General features: G+C 56.3%; 1 protein-coding gene across 3 annotated transcripts in view; it reads right to left on the minus strand.

Annotated features, from left to right (window-relative positions):
• SEPTIN9 (septin 9) overlaps positions 1 to 17,235 on the minus strand; it is a 165,974-nt gene extending 148,739 nt beyond the window's left edge. For 2 of the 3 annotated variants that reach the window (XM_030762117.2, XM_089901627.1), the window contains exons 1-2: positions 17,111 to 17,235; positions 1,100 to 1,156 (exon numbers count right to left, since the gene is read on the minus strand). In XM_030762117.2, the coding sequence (XP_030617977.1) occupies positions 1,100 to 1,156; positions 17,111 to 17,129 (76 nt within the window). In that variant the 5' untranslated portion in view covers positions 17,130 to 17,235. The remainder of the gene's footprint in view (positions 1 to 1,099; positions 1,157 to 17,110) is intronic. The other variant, XM_089901629.1, reaches the window with a different exon arrangement.
• Positions 17,236 to 18,801: the final 1,566 nt, after the last annotated feature.

Below are 18,801 nucleotides of genomic sequence, written 5' to 3' on the forward strand. Positions count from 1 at the left end.
GAGGCTAGGGGCTCCGAGAAAGGCTTCCAGGAACAGAGCAGCAGCCGGGCAGCCCAGTGGTTAGCAGCCCAACGTGTCTGCAGGGGGCGGAGCTCCCGCTTAACCATGGACATGAATCACTCACCACCCCAAGGCCTCCAGCCGGCGTCACCCTTCCCTTCCCACACCCGGCCTGTCCTGTACCGCAAGGGCCTCCTACACACTCATGTGGACGTCCAGCCTGCACATCACGTGCCCCCCACCCCACCACTCCCAGCAAAGAGCCGCCATCAGCCACCACACGGGCCTGAGGGTGCCCAGCCCACTGGCGGGGGTTGCCTCTGGAGGACACACTTGTAGAGAGGTCGGGCTGCCCCAGGGGCATTCGGGTTCAGAACTCTGGGGTCCCAGAGAGCCAGCATGGGCTCGGATTGTCTAATTTCATAACCACTAGCCACAAGTAGATATTAAGTGGGAATCATAAGTTAGTTAATTCTATGCAAATGAATGAATAAATAACATAGACAATGTATACTTCAGGTGCTCAATGGTCACGTGTGGACAGTGGCTAACGTACTGGACGATGCAGACAGGGAACACTTCACTGACACAGAAAGTTCTACTGGACAGGGTTGGTCTAGAAGGTGGGGCGTGGGCTCCGGGTGGGCACATCCCCTCCTGTAGAACAGCTGCTACGTCGCCATTATGCCCCTCTGCCTGTCCAGCCTGGGGTCTGACACCCAGCAGGTCCTCAACACACTTCTCCCACCTCCTAGGGGAGGCGAGTCCCTTCACCTCTGGGCCCCAATGTCCTCTGACACGAGATCACGGATCAGGCACAACCCCTGGGCCTGGCCGCTGGACGTGACAACAAAGACACAAAGCAGGCTCTCATGCTGGCCATGCCGGGATCTGGGAGGCCGGAGCCGCCCGCCCGGTGGGGAGAAGCTGCACAGACCCCGCCCCCGAAGCACCAAGGTTGACAGGCGGAGCTCCACAGCCCCTCCCCACTCTGCCCACCCAGGCCAGGCCATGGTTGGGAGAGTCTCTTCGGAGCATGTGAGCAGTTAACTCCTGCCCCAGACAAACCAAGGGGGCCAAGGCTGACCTAGCCACTTACCCGGGCCAGTCGGGTCGCCAAGCTTCCGGAGACGGCCGCCGGAGGTCCGCGTGACTCCTAAAGACAGGGCAGAGGGCAAAGGTCACCTGAGGCCACTGGGCGTATTCTCACCTCTGCTCCTGCCAGGGGCTCCAGAACCAGAAACCCATCCCCTGTGGGGCCAGAGGCCCCAGTCCTCCCAGGTAACACCGGGCCCCGGCAGCCACCGCCGTCCGGATGCGTGCCAGGTACTGGGTCAAAGCCTTTACACACGTTCCCCCACCTAACATAACCCTCAGTACTCCATTTTGCAGATAAGACAGCCAAGTCTCAGTGGGGTTGAGTCACTTGTCTGAAGCCACACAGCTATGAGGAGCTGAGCCCAGGATAAAGACAAGTCCCTCAAACTCCAAAACCTGGGCTCGGCTCCTGCGTGCTGGGCTGCCGGGACTGTCTGCGGGATGGAGAGGTGCTGGCACAGGTCAGGCACGGGCCAGCCCCCGTATAACCTGCATCCACCTTGTTGGGAATTGGGGTTTCCCTGTCCCGGGGTCTGTAACATGGAGGAAGCCGGGCTGGACTGGGGAACATGGAGGACAAGCCGTTCTCTCCCCCACCCACCAGGAGGGAGTCCCAGATTAACGCGGCCTCGTGCCTCTCCACACACACCCCTCGGCCCAGCATTCAATGCTTGGGGAGGCTCAGGGCAGGCAAGTCCCAACTCGAGCAGATTTGCTGAGATGCTAAGCCGGCCAGACTCAAAAGGTTTCTAAGAGGGAGTGGCAGGCGGCCGTCCTATCACTGCCAGGTCACGGTGCTCTAGGGTCTGCTGCCTCGATGACCAGGCCGTCCTACAGAGGACGGCAGGGACACCCACATTGGCCCAGCGGAGGCCTTCCCCATGGACAGCAAGACACAGTGGAGAAGAGCCTGCAGAGCCAGAGGGGCCCAGGTTGGACCCGCCTGCAGCCTCCGTCATCCAACATGCACCCAGAACGCTGGGGTCAGTTGTGCTAGCTCCTCCCCTGCAGTCCTCCAGACAGATTATTCATTCATTCATTCATTCCACAAACCCACTCTTAAACTATGACCAACCAGGAGTGAATGCAGTCAGCTATGTTTCAAAAGGTTCCAGAGCCCTGAGCAGGGCAGCCTGCAGACCTGGTCTTCCTGTCCAGCTCCCCCGGGACACACGCACTGTCCACGTCTGCATCAACAGCTGACAAGACGGGAGAGGTCTATCCTTCAGGGCCTGGTACTGACAGATACCTGCCACTAGGCCCTGGCCTCTTTCCGGGCTGGGGAGGACGCCAAGACAGCCCCAGTTTTAGCTGAACTCACCCACCATGTAAACAACACTGCAAGAGATGCATGTGACATGCGGTTCTGATGGGGGGGTGAACACCGGGGCCCAGGGTGACTGGCGAGGCTTCGAGGAGACGGGGGGCCAGGAAGGGGGGTAGCAAGCTGACCCTTGAAGGAGGGCCAGGTGGACACGGGGCTCTCACAGCCACTTCCAATGCCAAGGCTCCACGACAACCACAGGCTTTACATCCATTCTCCCACTCACTCAACATGACCATCCCATGAGGCAGGTGCCACCACCCCCATTTCACAGATGAGGGAAGCCCTGAAGCCGTCGAGTTCAGAAGCCCTGAAGCCGTCGAGTCTCCTACAAAGCCCCCAGCCCCACCCCAGCCACGACGGGGATCGTGATGGTGGACTGCACGTATCAATTTAACTGGATCATGGGGTGCCCAGATATTTGGCTAAACACTACATCTGGCCCTGTCTGTGAGGGTGTTTCTGGATCAGATGAACGTTTGATTGGGGGGCTGGGTAAAGCAGGTCACCTCCCCAATGTGGATGGGCATCTTCTAGTCCCTGGAGGGCCTGAACAGTACAAAAGGCAGAGGAAGGGAGAATTCTCCGCCTGACCACGTGAGCTGGGGCACCCATCTTCTGCCCCAGGACTGAGCACCAACTCCCCTGGCTCTCAGTCCTCAAACTTGGACTGAATCCACCAACGGCTTCCCTGGGTGTTCAGCTTGCAGACAGTAGATGGCGGATTCCTCAGCCTCCATAATTTCATGAGCCAATTCCTCATGATAACTTTATCCCTCTCTCTCCCCTGCTGAATCTGTTGCTCTGACGAACCCTGACCATCAGTGGCCTCACACGGCAGAGATGGGAGCATCCTTCCCCAGCGCCCACTTGACACTGATGAGAAGTCTGCCCCCTGCTGAGTGATGAAAGCTCCATCCTTCCTCAAAAGTCCAACCAGAATGGTGATTCCAGGCTGGTCCTGCCAGAGAGACAGGCTGGATGGACCACAGCCTCAGATCTGCGGGGGGCAGGAGGGCCCAGCGTCCAGCTCCCAGAACTGACCGCCCCTTAAGACCAGGAGAGGGCAGGTCCAGAGTGGCTCTGGTGGGGCTGCCCAGGGCTGGGGAGGAGAGGGAGGTGGGGACAGGCACAGGTCCCAGGGCTGTTGAGAGGGTAGAGGAGTGAGTGTGGGTGTCCCCGGCCCCAGCTCCAGCCTCACTTCCACCATGGCTGTGACCTCCCTGCACACGCCTAACGGGGATCTGCACTGCATACAGCGATACACGAGAACCCTTAACATCTGTCCCCCGACGCCACACGTGCGCACCACGAGCTACTTAGGGGTCGGCTGTCTGGGCTGAAAGTGGCACTAGCGAGCGACAGCTGAGCCCATAAATCCAGTGAGTCCCCAGTATGGAAACAGCCTGGCAAGGAATGGAGAAGGATCGGCCACACATTCCTGGGGATCCAGTCACTTCCGGCCGCGCATCCCCCCAAGGCCAGCTGGGTGCCCACCCTCGCCCCCGCCTCTGGCTTCTGGACAAAGATAAAAATGAAGAGGGTCTGTTCAGGTTAAACCCCAACCCCAGGCATCTGATCCCTAAGAACCAAAGCCACGGTCGGGGTGGAGACACGGTGATGAGGAAAACAGCATGTGTCTCAGATTTCTCCGGTCGAGTTATGTTTTATTTACACTGTTTATTTTTCAGATTTCCCAAAACGTGCAGCTCGTGCCAGGCAGCCCCTGGCACAGAGAAGACGCCAAGTCTGCTCCCTTAATAGAGAACGGGAAGCAGCCGCCCGGGCTTCCCGCGCTCCAACCAGCGTCCCGCCCAGGGCCGCCTCCACCGCAGCCCTGGGAGAAACCCCAGAACGAGAGCAGCTGCAATTCAGTTCCTTGGACCTAACTACTGAGGCCTGTGTCGGAGACCCGCGAAGAGGTAGCCAGAAAAGCCTCCAAGACATCTAAAGGCTCGGTCCTTCCAGTGGAGAACTGAGTTATTTTTATGTGATTTTTAAATAAAACATACTCGGAAAGAGAGGAGATGATTTGAAGTTCAGCCCTGGGAGAAACCCCAGAACGAGAGCAGCTGCAATTCAGTTCCTTGGACCTAACTACTGAGGCCTGTGTCGGAGACCCGCGAAGAGGTAGCCAGAAAAGCCTCCAAGACATCTAAAGGCTCGGTCCTTCCAGTGGAGAACTGAGTTATTTTTATGTGATTTTTAAATAAAACATACTCGGAAAGAGAGGAGATGATTTGAAGTTCAGCTCTCTGGCGACATCCCAGACCAAATTATTTGAGTTCTCAGAGGCCAAGGAGGCAGGAAAGCCTGCAGTCAGATGAACAGGGTTCGAATCCAGACCTTGCCAGGCGCTCCCTGCAGGCCCCAGGAAACAACCTCCCCTTTCCAAGCCTCAGCTTCCCCATCTGCAGAATGGGGACAGAGATGGGGATTACTCACAGGTGACTAAGACTAAACGAGGTCACACATGGTAGGCACGTAGCACAGTGCCTGGCACAGAATGAACACTCAGTAGATATTATCACTATTAGCATATTATATATTACATACTAATATAAATTATTATTATACGCCAGCCACATACACCAGCCTGGACCCAGGGATCTACAATCGGAAATTAACAAAGCTTGGCTGCCCTGTGCTAATACATTAGACAAAATGTAAGTTATAACCAAGGCACCTTGCATGTTATAGCCAGGATACTGCTACCCCAAGAAAGGCTACCAGGAGCCCTATTTGACTCCCTCCCAACTACGGGAAGCTGAAAACCCTCCCAGCCTCCAGGATGGACTGCACATTAGAGGAAGATGGGGGGGGGCAGTTTCTGCGATCCAGAGAAAACAGTCAGGATTTGGGGGGACTCAGAATCCCGGTGCCCTCCCACACCTGGCCACACCAGAAACTCCCCAACTGGTGTCTGGGCTCACTTAGGCCAGGGCAAAGGCCATTTCACAAATATTCATGACCTACAGGCCAGTGACAAACACCAGTCAGGTTTCCCACGTGGAGGCCACGAGATTAAAACACACTTCAGATGAGATGAAGCAAAAAAGACAGGAGAAGGGAGTGGGGAGTCACTGCTGGCTGGTGTCCCACTGAGAATGAAAAGGCAGCATTTCAAATAGGAAAGAAGATGGCCAGACAAAGAGATGGGGCTCCTTGGTCCTGGAGAGAAAGGGGATGATGCTGGGCAGGGGGCGGAGACCTAGGACGCCCTGGGGAGCATTTCCTGGTAGAACCAGCATTCGGGGTGGGGAGCCACCACTGCAGCCTGACGGCAGGGCCCACCTCCAGGTAAACAGCCCCATGTCCTCCCTGCCCCTTCACCACAGATGGGCCCCACCAGACACAGGAGCCTGGCAGACCTGGGCTGGCCCCGCGTCTAGGAGCCTGGATGCCCAGCTCATGGGTGTCCCCCTGTGTATATAATTTGGGGAGCCTGGATAAGAGAGAGAAGGATACAGTTACTGAGAAGACCTTTTGTTTTTTCCTTTATGATAGATCCTGGTATTGTAAAATACAAGGTTAAACGGGCACTGAGAATCTAACTAGACTCTGGAGTTCGCGGATTATTATTATTACGTCAATGATGGGGAACCCACGCACCATCATCCTCTCCTACTGGGGTCGCAGTCACTGTCCCCACCCATAATCAGGGTGGCCGTCCCCAACCCTCCTGGGGTCTCACACAGCCCAGACATCTTAACCCAAGGACAGGGGCAGAACAGGAAGCAGGTGGTCTCCAGTGGAGGGTGACTCGGCCCCATGCGCACACACGTGCACGCACGCACACACGCACACACACACACACACACACACACACACCCCCTTCTGCTCCTGTGCCAGCAATGAGTGGTGCTGGACAGCCCTTCCCAGCCAGAAAGTCACCATTTTCTCAAAAGGGAGCTTTGCAGGAAGGGGTGCTGTGCAAACTCGTGCACAAATACCCATTTTCAGTAATGACAGGAGCTTATCTACAGAAAGGAATCAATTCTCAATTTTTTCTTAAAAATCATGAGAGTCCCTCCAGAAAGGACAGGGTCACCAGGACCTCGGCCAGGAGCCTCCTGCCTCTCTGGCTGCCCCCAGGACCACAGTCTTCCCCTTTCTCCTGAGGCCAGCGGGGAGCCAGCACTGGTATCCCACTCTCAGGCCGGGGAAGTGCCAGCAGCTCCTGCATGTGGAGGGCTCTGCCCAGCAGGCAGCGGCATCACCAGACGGCCAAGTCCATCACATGACATCAATGCTGACCAAGGACCCACAGAGCCCTTCCCTTGAAGGTTCACCAGTTGGACGTCTGGACTCTGGGTCCCACTCCCATAAAAGACATTGCCATCTAAAGTACACAACACTCAGGTAAATCTGAATTTCAGATAAACAATGAATAATTTTAAGCATAAGTGTACCCCGCATTCTTCACCCTTCCCAGGCTCTCTTTAGTGGCAGAAAAGCTGACCTCTGCAGGCTGAGGTCTCCAGGTCCCCAGGTCTGTAGCCTTTCGGCTAGATTCAACCTATAGGATGAGACTGGAAGGTGGGAGCCAGGGAGAACCAGGGTAGATCTCTCCCCCGCTTTCTGCCTTGGAAGGTTTCTCCAGCAGTAGTTTCTGTCTATTCTGCAGCTGCAGCTCCCGCCAGGCAGGCCCACCTTTGTCCAGCCTCCCGTCAGGTGACCCTGGTCCCTGGATTCTGATAACACGCCTTCCTCTCTCTGATCCTCTGATCGCAGGTGGTGGGGTGCGGTAGTGGCTCCCCCAGGCTCATCTCTGGTTGTCCCCGGGAAGCTACGGAACCTCAAGCACCAGAGCCCTTGGCCCATGTGCATCCGTTTCAAGGCACTGAGAAGGGCCATAGCGTTTTTGTAAAACTGGCAAAACAGAAGATATTTTAACCCCCACCAGTTAAGATTGCTGTCTCTTTCCTCTCTGAGTTCCTGGCCATCACCCTTTCTCCTGTGTAAGGTACCAGTGGAGGGATTGTTGGCATTTGGGGGCTCCTGCTAAGGAAAAGTTGAATTGGAAAGACATTTAGCTTGAATGTAGTTGGGTTTTATTTACATAGTTCACAGTTATTTCCATGCAGAGTTAAGTGACGGCTCGTCGCCCCAGTGTGCAAGGCCAGGAGTACTCCTTCCATGTACTTTCCCAAATCTGTCTACTGTGCAGAATCTGAAGGGATAAGATACGAACGTGTCCTGCAGTACCTGGTGCCGGAAAAACGTGGGCAGTGGGGGACAGCAAGATTTGAAACGTATGGAGCCAGAAGCTAGTCTATGGGAAATGATTCCAATCACCAGATATAAAGTTGTAAGCAGAGAATTCAATTCTCTTCAATGTCGACTCAAAACAGAAAGTATCTCTGGTCAGAAAGAAATGCAATAATGCATCACGTACAGTTACAAATGGCCCATACTTGTCTATTTCTTTCTGGATGGGAATCACATAAAATGGAATCTACCAGAATTCTTGTGTTTGTAGGGTGAAAACCAGCAGCAGTACCACAAACCCTTGAGTTAAGCCACACGTTTTCATGCATCCCAACTACCAAAAATTAAATTCTGATTAACCAGGAAGATGAATTAACTTTCTATTCATTCAACAGAAAATGATATTACATAGTCATCATATAAAGAAGTGATCAAAGAGTATGCAGCCAAAAAAATGTAGGGAAAAAAAATTACTTTGGAGATAGAACAAGTAGTTGATTGATAAAAAAACATTGTTATTTTTCTGGATTTGGGGATGCTTATGAAATTTGCCCGCTGTTTAAAATTTATAATTTGCTGTTACTTCTTTTCTCACTCGTAACAAATAATCCCATTCGTACCTTCAAAGAGCTGTATAAACCCCACCCAACCCTGGCTGCCTCCTTATGCTTGATTTGGCTTTTCTATCATCTGTACATTTGAGTCCTTGTTCTAAATCCTGGAGTGGTTTCTGTTTCCTGGTTAGACCCCGGTTCACACGCCATGAACAGACTGCACAGGTGAGAAAGACGAGCAGACTGACAAAGTAAGGCCAATGGACCAAGGGGGAAATCGTGGATAAGGTGCAGGATGGTTAGCGATCAGAAACAGCTGACAACAGCAAAGGGAGCCGCAAGGGGACGCCCCAGAATACGGGAAAGGCTGCATCAGTCTTCAAGCCCTTCTGTTTCATGGGCACCAAGTCGCCAAAGAGGTACACGTGTTTCACTCAACCTGTCGACGGTCGTGAGATTACAATGCAAGGATATATTAATACATAGAGAGAGGTGCAATAAGGGACTGAGGGGCAGAGGCCCTGGGAAGGAAGAGGGGAGGTGAGAGAAACGAAATAGCGGCCTTGGAGGGTCGGCCCGACAGGCAGCACTGTTGACTGGCCTGGGGAGCCTGGAGATTCCAGAAGAAACCACTGCCCAGGTAACCCGGAAGCAGAACAAATGATCTCCAGGAGAGGTGGCTGGTCACCTGGGGGCAGGTGGCCCATCGCCAAGACTAGAACATTCAGGCTGGCCCAAGGAAGCAAAGAGACACCTCCTAGGGTACATGAGCATCCAGTAGGGGCCAAAGAAGAGAGGGAGAGAAGGAGAGGCAGGGCGAGGTGGGGGGAGCCCCTGGCATTACACACCAGTCAGAGAGAGAAATCACAGACCGTGGGCAATGGGCAGATCTTTTAAAGGACAAGTAAACCCTGGGACTTCTCAGTGGCTCTAAGCAGGCTGATAATCAGGGCAAATGGCGTTTTCTGTTCCTTAAACCTCTTAATAAAATGCTGTGTTAAGAACACTTACTTGGGGGGGCTTCCCTGGTGGCGCAGTGGTTGAGAATCTGCCTGCTAATGCAGGGGACACGGTTTCGAGCCCTGGTCTGGGAGGATCCCACGTGCTGCGGAGCAACTAGGCCCGTGAGCCACAACTACTGAGCCTGCGCGTCTGGAGCCCGTGCTCCGCAATAAGAGAGGCCGCGATAGTGAGAGGCCCGCGCACCGCGATGAAGAGTGGCCCCCGCTCGCCGCAACTAGAGAAAGCCCTCGCACAGAAACGAAGACGCAACACAGCAAAAATAAATTAATTAATAAACTCCTACCCCCAACATCTAAAAAAATAAATAAACAACATTGGTTGGAAAAAAAAAAGAACACGTATCCAGCCAGCTCATGTCTCACAGCTACAAGCACGGCCACTGCAACATCTGCGGCTCAGCGCAGCAGGCACCCTCCGTCAGGGCCACGGGTGCACATCACCAAGGAAGAGCGCCAACGTCAGCAGAACGTTTAAGAGCTCTGGCGAGAGGATGGCTAAGTGAATTCGGGAGCATCCTCTCTGAAGAGCCGTTCAAACTGTGGTCAGGGAATCCATGCGTGAGATCTGATTTCAAGTGAAAAGAGCAGAGTTAAAAACGATTTGTACAGGGCTTCCCTGGTGGCACAGTGGTTGAGAGTCTGCCTGCCGATGCGGGGGACGCGGGTTCGTGCCCCGGTCCAGAGCCTGTGCTCCGCAACGGGAGAGGCCACAACAGTGAGAGGCCCGCGTACCGCAAAAAAAAAAAACCAAAAAACGATTTGTACAGAGAATACGCAACTCTGTGAAAAAAAAACTTATACGCCTTTGATAGTTAAATCAAACGATGCGTCCTATGCATGTGGAAACAAGTACTAAAGGGAACAGAAAAAGCAATGTTGTGACCGATGCGATTGGAGAATTTGTCCTTTTAATTTCCTGTTCACACTGTTTGGTAACGAGTAATGAACAAAGTGAACAACCAAATAAATAAAGGCAAAAGAGAAAGAAGAGATACACGGTGTATTTGAGAAAGGCTTCCTTTAAAAACTAAAGCACACGCTTGGCAGCTAGAGTGTCAATCCCCAGCTACCAGGAAGGCGCTGCCACCAGGACGACCCACTCCCCGTTGCTGAGGGTCCGTTGACCACACCTCAGGCGCCTAACATTGACGAGAGATCCACCACCTCCTCCCCTCCAGTCCCATGCCGCCGCCACTGCGTGTACTCGGCTGTTATTCCACCACCTGGTGTCCCCACGGTGTCTATACCGGGTCACCTCTGCACAAAAACCCACCACCTGTCCTTCAACACACACGTTGGACCCTGTAGCTAGAGTCAAAGTCACGTGCTCATTAGTGAGTTTTGCAAACCACCCTCCACAGCCCTCCAGGTGGATTAGCCTAGTCCTTAGGCTGGAAGATGGCAGGGGCTGGATTTAACCCACTTCCAAGTGGCTTGGGTTACAGAAGCATTATTCTCCCACTGGGTTCTGATCCTGGTGGAAACAGAAGGCACAGTCCAGGGGAGGGCTGTGAAAGCCCCAGGATGCAGATCAGATCAGATTGATCTGCAGGACAAGCCCAAGGCGGCCTGCCAGCTTGCCCCTTCCCAGGTCTTCCTGGTAACCACGCTCGCTGGGAGTGATCCCCAGCCTGGGCAGACAGTCTCCACTGCTGCCCCGACACGCCTAGCCCGGCTGGGACAAGGGGCCCAGGCACGGCTCTCAGGGAGATCTAGGGTGGATGTGGCCAGCCCCCAGTTCCCAGGTACAGCCTTGGGGCGCCCAGGGGGGCCCAGCCACAGCCAAGGCTTCACTGCATGCCCTTTAAGAGTCCGGGGAGAAGCAAGCCCTCCCCAGGAGCCAGAAAGAGGGTAAGGACCCCCCATCCCTCACCGGGAAAGGAAGACTCCTCCCTCAGCCTTGCCTCTGAAACCCTGGGCCAGGGAGGGCGCTACTCCCCAGGGAGAGTGATCTGGCCCTTCTTGCCCCACCCAGCACTTCGAGGGGCCCCTGGGAAGCTGGGGTCCACACACGCAGGCCGGAGCGGCCATGCAGGGTTCCTCTTCCCATCACAAAGCCAGCATCGCTCAGAGGATGACCGTGACTCTCATTCCAGCCAGAGGCAGCCTGGGCCAAGGGCCGCCCTGCGACCCGGGATCATCTTACTCTCCCCGCCGATGTCCCTTTTCCCGTCCCGGAGGCCTACAGGCTGCCAGCAGTCACGCTTCGCAGAACCAGGTCAGATTAGGCCTGGAACAAAGCTCAGTTGTTGCAAGGCTTCCAAGAGGCCGCTGACAGCAGGACGCCTGGAGCCGCTTCGCCCGCTGTGGGCAGCGGCTCAATGCCCCCCTTCACGTGGGCTGCAAAGGGACCCAGGCCCAGGGCGGGCACAGGGAGATAAGACAGAGAGAAACTGGGCTGGGAGCAGAGTGCCACACTCAGCCCAGGAGACCCGAGGCCAGGCCACCCTTCCAGAGCAGTGCTGAGAGCCACCAGCATGCAGGAAGGACTCAGGGGCACCCGGCAGACACTTCTGGAATGAATGACTGAACCTACAGGGAGACTCAAAACAGGCCAGGGACCTTGGGGAGATGGGCACCCCCCAGCTCAACCTGGCTGCTGCAGCTTCTGGGCCCAACTGTAGGCAGGGGCAGGGACAACCAGCCCAGCGGCCTCGGGGACACTTCAGTTCTCCCATCGAAGCTCAGTGCGCCATGGTCCCAGGCCTGACCGCAGTACCCCCGACCCCAGGGCCCTGTGCCCACCAGGACAGGCTTCCTTTGGTTAGTGCTTCTGGACCAGGCAACCTCTAGCAGCTGCCACTGGGACTCTCTGGCCGAGGTCTCTCCTGGAGCACAGTGGGGGCTGTGATCTTGTGCGCTGCACGCCCACACAGGTCCGCAGGGGGCTTCACCCGGCCACTAGCATCCACCGGTCCCCCATAAATCCCCCAGCAATGCCTAGGGCCGGGGTGTCCCAAAGTAATAGCTTCAACAAGGGTGTAGGAGCTCAGCATGTCACCTCCCTCCCCACCCAACCGCGCACACCCCCCAGGCCTGGGGTCTCTCTCTCCAGCCCCCCTCCCCCCAAGGCCACCAGCTGGATCCGCCCAGGAACTGGCACTCACTGGTCGTCCCAGGGCCGGGCCCTGCACTGCTGTTTGCTGAACGCTTCTTATCAAGTACATCTTAAGCAAACTTCAGAGCCCACGCAACGCCTCTCAACGCTGCTCATGGACAAACAGCAGGGCGTGCGGAAACGAGGTCCCACTCCCAGGTCCCATCCATGTGGGATGAGTCTCAGAGGAGGGCAGCCCAAAAAGCTGGGTGGAGGATAGGAAGTGCCTTTTTCCTGCTCTTGGGGTCCCTGGGGAGATGTCCTCTGCTGCTAACACCCACACGGGAGCTCCAGGCACGTGGCCAGCCCGCCCTTCCACCTGGACGTAAACTCCAGACCGCTGCTCCTGAGCAGCGAGCCGGTGTCCCTTCTGCACCTGTCCTGGCTTGAACTGGTCACCCGGGGGGTTCCAGGAGGAAGGTGGGCTGTCTCAAACTCAGGCACGTTGCCAGGTGCGTAGCACTCAGTTCTCAGAACCCCTCTGGGCAGGCTGGGGATAGGCTGACGGGCAGGCGACTGTGGTCTGGGGTGAGCCGGAGGGGCGGGCAGACAGGAGCTGGCCTCCCTCCTCTGCAACAGGCCGAGAAGGATTCAGGCTCTGCCAGCTCCCCCAGAACTGGGGGATCTCGAGGTCCATGATCCTGGGCACGAGTCCAAGGGGGCCATGGACTGACTGCCACAGGTGGCTCTTCGTCTCCGCCCAGGTCCCTGCAGGAACTGGAGCAAGCAGGCTGGGGCATGAAGAGAGGGAGGCGGGCCAGCAGGAGGGGGCGCAGGGCGAGCAGGGGAAGGAACCGGCCTTGGCACACTCCCCTCCTCGCCCTCACCCGGGGCTAGCGCTCTGGGGACCTGCTCTCCTCTCCTTCCCAGAACTCAGCTCCCGGAGCGCCGGGCGTGGGGAAGGCCTCTCGCTGGCTAATCTCTCTAATCCGCCTCCTCTGGGTGCAGCCTCCCGCCTTGCCCAGGCCTCTGAGTCGCTAGTGCAAGAGCTTTTTAACCTTTGGTAGGCCAGGTACCTCTTCGGGGATCTCCTGAAAGCCACCAAGCATCTCCGAATAATTCCCAGGTGCACACTGGTCTGATTTTACTCCCCACTTCCGTGGCTCGGGGGCCTCGGCTATGAGCATCTGTGCCACTGAGAATTCCCAGGAGAGCCATGGCCACTGAACGGCAGGCTCCACGCGAGCTGGTACGCAACCAGAAGCCCCAAGCTCAGGACACCGGAGGGGTGCAGAGAGCAGCCCACTCTGGCACCAAGGGGCTGGGGGAGAGGCCACCCTCCTGGCCTCCAGACCAGCAAAGGCCCAGGGAGGGTGCCGGCAGCCCCCAGGCATCCTGGCAAAGGCGGTAACACGTCCTTCCAGCTGTTGATAAGGACAGTGAAGACAACAGCAGGAAGTTATGGATGGAGAGGCATTTTCAAGCCTTTTATGCAACAGTTCATTTCATCTTTACAACCAGTTGGCATCCGTCCCTGTTTAACAAATGAGGCAAAGGAGACACCCGAGATCAAGCACCTTGCCCCACATCGAGGAGGTGCCAGCCTACGATTGAATTCCAGGAGCCCGTGCTATGAACCACTGGGCCACACCGCTTGCAGCTCTGCCCCGTTGGAGCATCAGGTGAGGTAGATCCAGGAAGAGCGTGGAGCAGAACTGGAGCTACCAGACAGAGCTCCCACACACCCACCTGGCATCCCGCAGCCCCACTGGGCATTCACTCTGCTCCCCACCTAGAAGGGTCCTTTTTATTCTCCACCTTCTCAGAGCTGCTCACTCCTCAAGGCCCAGTTCAATCTTGTCTCCCCCTGAAACCTCCCACCTGGGCATTTGGAACCTGTACTGCTCGGGAGGGGGTTGGGGGGTGTTAACCAGCCGGGGGCCCCCCTGCATCCTGCCTCCCCAATGAGAATGCAGCTTCCCTGCAAGCAAGGACCACGTCTTTCCATCATCTTTGTACCGTTGAGGGCCTGGCTGCACAGGCCTAACACATAATGTGTGTCCAGTGAATGTATACCTAAGGCACTCGGGATCCCCTCAAACATTTTGAAAATTCCCCGCTTTTCAGAGACTCATGAGTGTTCAAGCCAGCTCTACCGAGAACATATTTGATTTATTTTGGAGCCCATAAATAGGTCCAGAAGCAATCATCCCACTCAACCCAGGTGAAAAATAAAAGCCCTCCCGGTTGGCTGTCCTTGAATTTTTGACACTGGGAATTTTTCAGTTTGCTGCTTTCCTTAATTTCATGGCATTGATGCTACACAGGGGTCAGTCTGACTTCTGCAAAATGCCTCTCCTCAGAACCGGGCGGTGGGGGCGGGGGGCACTAAGAGAACCGGAGCCCCTCAGAATGGGGCCAAGCGGCCACCCCGCCCCTGGGCCGGCCCCCTCCAGCCCGACCCCATACAACTGCAACAGAGTGACCCAGCTCGCCTTGGACCATCGCCAGGAGGAGAACAAGCTGGAAGAGGTCCAAGCCCTTCCAGGCCCATCCTCCAGGGCCCTGCCCCTTCAGGTAAACACTGGAGCCACGGAGGCTGCCTTTACAAGAGCTGATTCCTACCCACCCATGAACTCTACTTCTAACTACTGCAAAAGCCTTCGTCTTCTTTTTTTTTTTTTTTTTTAATTTGCCAGGGCAGGAGGGGGCAGGCGTGGAGGAGAACAGACATTGAGCCTGCCCCAGGGGCCCTCTGGCATCTGTGTAGTAGGGTCTCAAAGTCCCCCCAGGAAAAGGCCAAGTGAGCGGGGGGGCGGGGGGGGCGGGCCCTGGTGGCCCCCACTGTCTAGACTGATCAGCAGGAGGCAAAGTTTGAGAGCCAAAGGCAAAAGCCAGCTGGGGTCCCTGGGCCACACTGGGCTGCAGAACCCAGGGAAAGGGCCGCGTGGGGCAGTGATGCCCACAACCATCTCAAGTATTTGGAGCATGTTGGGGAGGGAGGCTGAGCACCAAACCCCAGCGTATGCCACCTGGAAGCCCCCTCCTCCCCCACCATTACATCAACGCTCCCACGCTCCTGAGACGGAGCTGTGAGCAGGGTGTCTGAGGGCCATGCTGTTTGCAACAGGGGGTGAAAGTTGAAATTCTATGCCACTGGCCCGGAAGGCCATTTTAGGGGGAAGTTCTGAGTAACCCTCTTTGAGACGAGTTGTTCTTTACTTGTTTTCCTTTCTGAATGTGGAAAGCAGGAGGAGACTGGAAAAAAATGACCCAAAGGAAGGGTCAAAAAATGACCCCCAAAATGGCCCAAATGACCTCTTCAGCTCCAACTAAGTACCATGACTCTGTCCTCTTATGAAGAAAAATTAATTCATGAGTCCTTGGCAGAAAACTTCATGTCCAAATAGATTAAGGGGAGGAACATGAGGAGAAATTTTGCAGGGTTAGCAGAAGAAGAGATGCTGTTTATAATTCGACAACTGAGGAAGACAAAGATCCTGCCTGGATCCTTTGGGGAAAAAAATCACAAAGAAAAAAAGGGAAATAAAAAAGAACAGAGGGCTTCCCTGGTGGCACAGTGGTTAAGAATCTGCCTGCCAGTGCAGGGGACACGGGTTCAAGCCCTGGTCCGGGAAGATCCCACATGCCGCGGAGCAGCTAAGCCCGTGCGCCACAACTACTGAACCTCCGCTCTGGAGCCCGCGAGCCACAACTCCTGAGGCTCACACGCCTGGAGCCCGTGCTCCGCAATGGGAGAGGCCATGGCAGTGAGAAGCCTGCACAGTGCAGCAAAGAGTAGCCCCCGCTGGCCACAACTAGAGAAAGCCCCAGCACAGCAACGAAGACCCAAGGCAGCCAAAAATAAATAAATAAAATAAAAAAATAAAAAAAGAACAGAGATCTGGATTACCCTTAACCTGCCCTTCAAGGCTCGTGGCCTCAGTTTACCCATCCATAGAATGGAACTTCAGAGTACCCAAGGGGGAAATGTTTACAAAGGATCCTGTGCACATGATAAGAACTGGTCAGGCCCCCTCCACCTATGTGAGGTCAGGCCTGCTAGTGGACCTAGGATGCCAGCACACCTGACAGCATCTTGATACCTAAAAGGTGAATCCGAGTTGCCAAGCTGGGGTGCAGCTGGATGGTCCCATTTGGCGAAGTTCCCGTTCTCCACTGGGTAGAGGAATAACAGGAGTTCACGGGAAGAAAGGATGCTGTGACCTGGACCACCAGTCCTGGAGGCTGACCCCAAGGAAATCCTCTACCCAGCCCCCACCCACGCACACTTACGCCCCGCGGAGGTTGCGGGGGGGGGCGGGGGTGGACCACAAAACGCCTGCACCCTCGGCGCCTGTAAAGTCAGCAATTCCAGAGAAGGTGCAAGGGGGGAGGAGGGCAAACAGGAAGGCCGGCCAGCCCAGGGCAGCGGCTCCCACAGTGGCCCCTCCAGACACCTGAGCGAGTAGTGGCCGACATACAGGGGACCCTCGGCCAAGGTCATAATCGGGGCCCAACCGTGCACGGGTCGGAGGTCTCGAGCACCCGGTCTCCCCCAGGCACCTGTGGTCTCGGACCAGCGCGCGGGCCCCGCTGCCTTGCAGCGGCGGCTTGGAGCAAAGGAGAAAGCCAAGTCCGTCGAGGGGTTCAATGCCTCCAGGACCCCGCGATCCCGATGCGGGGTGGAGCTGCGTCAACTGGCCGGCGGGAACGCCCCACACATCAAAATCTGCCCCGGGAGCCCGGAGCCCCGCGGTGTCCCCGCCTCGAGGACCCACTCGGCCACCCGCGACCGCCTCCGCTCAGGTGAAAGGGGCTCGCCCCGGGACACACCCCTCCCCAATCCGGGCGCGGCGCCCACCTGAGTACGACTTCCTCATGGTGCCGCCGTGGCTGCCGCTCCCAGGAAAGTGAGGCGGCGAGGCCGCGGGGCGCGGGCTCCCAAGTCGCAAATCCCGGGCCGGGAGAGGGAGGGGTGGGGGCGGGGAGGACGGGCGGCCCTGCCCGGCCCCGGCCCCGCCCCGCCGCGCGGAGGTGAGCGCTGAGCCCCGCCTCGCGCAGCCCCATACCTGGCGGAGCCCCGCGGGCCGCGCCTCCCGACGCCCGGCCTGGAGAGGCAGCAGCCCTGAGCCCGGCCCCGCGCTCTACCCCGTTCGGCCCGGGCCAGTCCCCGCGGCCCCTGCACTGCAGCCGCAACGCAAGCGGTCCGAGGGTGGGGGTCGCCAAGGCGACAGCCGTCCTCCGCCGCCACACCCCCCTGGCGCGAATGGTTCCTTCCGGGGCGTCGCCGCCACTTTCTGGTCCGCAGTCCGGGCTGGGCGGGGCCGCGCCAGGTGGCAGCGGGAGGAGGGCGGAGGGAGCGGCCGCCGGGCCGGGCGGTGGCGCGCCGGCACACGCCCGGGGGTCGGAGCCCGGACGCCGGCTTAGTGGACCAGGGAAGGGCAGAGCAGGGCAGGCGAGGTACCATATCTGTCCCACTACTTTTCTGGTAATCAAGAGGGCCGACTGCATTGACTCCTTGAACTGGGGCCTCGGGTAACTCATCTGTAAAATGGGTGCGTTGGACCAGATGATAATTTCTGTTGCATCTGAGAAATATTGAGCACCTCCCCTGCACAGGGTACTGGGCGCGCTCAGGGCCTCGACCTAGGAGAGCAGATACAAGGACACGCGTCTTTACAGCCCGGGTAATATAAGCAGTGAGGAGAGTGTGCGTTTCTGAGCAAAAATTGTACAGAAGAATTCTGTCTGCCTTTGTACCCTAAATAAATTTTCCATAATAAAACGACTTTTTTTAATGTACAGAGGAAAAAGTGATGAATTTTGTCTAGAGGGTGTTGTCAGAGTCTTACTGAGGTGATTCAAAACAAGGTTTTAAAGAATGAGCAGGAATTTGCCAGGAAGCCAAGGTGATGGGGAGGCGGGCCGTTCCTGGCAGAGGGAAGGGTGTGGCCGAGCCAGAGGCGCGTAGTATCCCAGAACCTGCGGAGAGAGATACGCAGGGGCAGCGAGGCCCCTAGATGAACAAAGGGGTCGGGGAGCGCCGCAAACTGTCAGCAAGGGCGCAACGCTGCCTTCTGCCCGACAATCCAAAGAGTGTACAGGAGACCGAAAGTAGACTTAACGTCACCAAAGCACCCTCTTCCCTTTTCTTTCTCCTTTACTTTCCTTGGGGGTCTAAGCAGCATTTTCCTTTCCTGCCAGAGAGTAGAAAACCTGTATAAATAAGAACCGAGGCACATGTAGTTCCGTCAGATTGTCTGTCTCTCCTGTTACCCTTCCTAAGGAATCTGTCCAGGACTTCCCTGGTGGTCCAATGGGTAAGACTCCACACTCCCAATGCAGGGGGCCCAGGTTGGATCCCTGGTCGGGGAACTAGATCCCACATGCATGCCACAACTAAGAGGTCCGCATGCCTCAACTAAAGGTCCGAATGATGCAACTAAGAGCCCGCGTGCTGCAGCAAAGATCCCACGAGCGGCAACTGACCCGGAGTAGCGAAAATAAATATAAATAAATAAATAAAATTATCTCCTTTAAAAAAAAGAAATC

This window comes from Delphinapterus leucas, chromosome 19 (genome assembly GCF_059928025.1).
Source record: "Delphinapterus leucas isolate spDelLeu-1000000601 "Yukka" chromosome 19, BTC_Dleu_Yukka2, whole genome shotgun sequence".
NCBI lineage: Eukaryota > Metazoa > Chordata > Mammalia > Artiodactyla > Monodontidae > Delphinapterus > Delphinapterus leucas.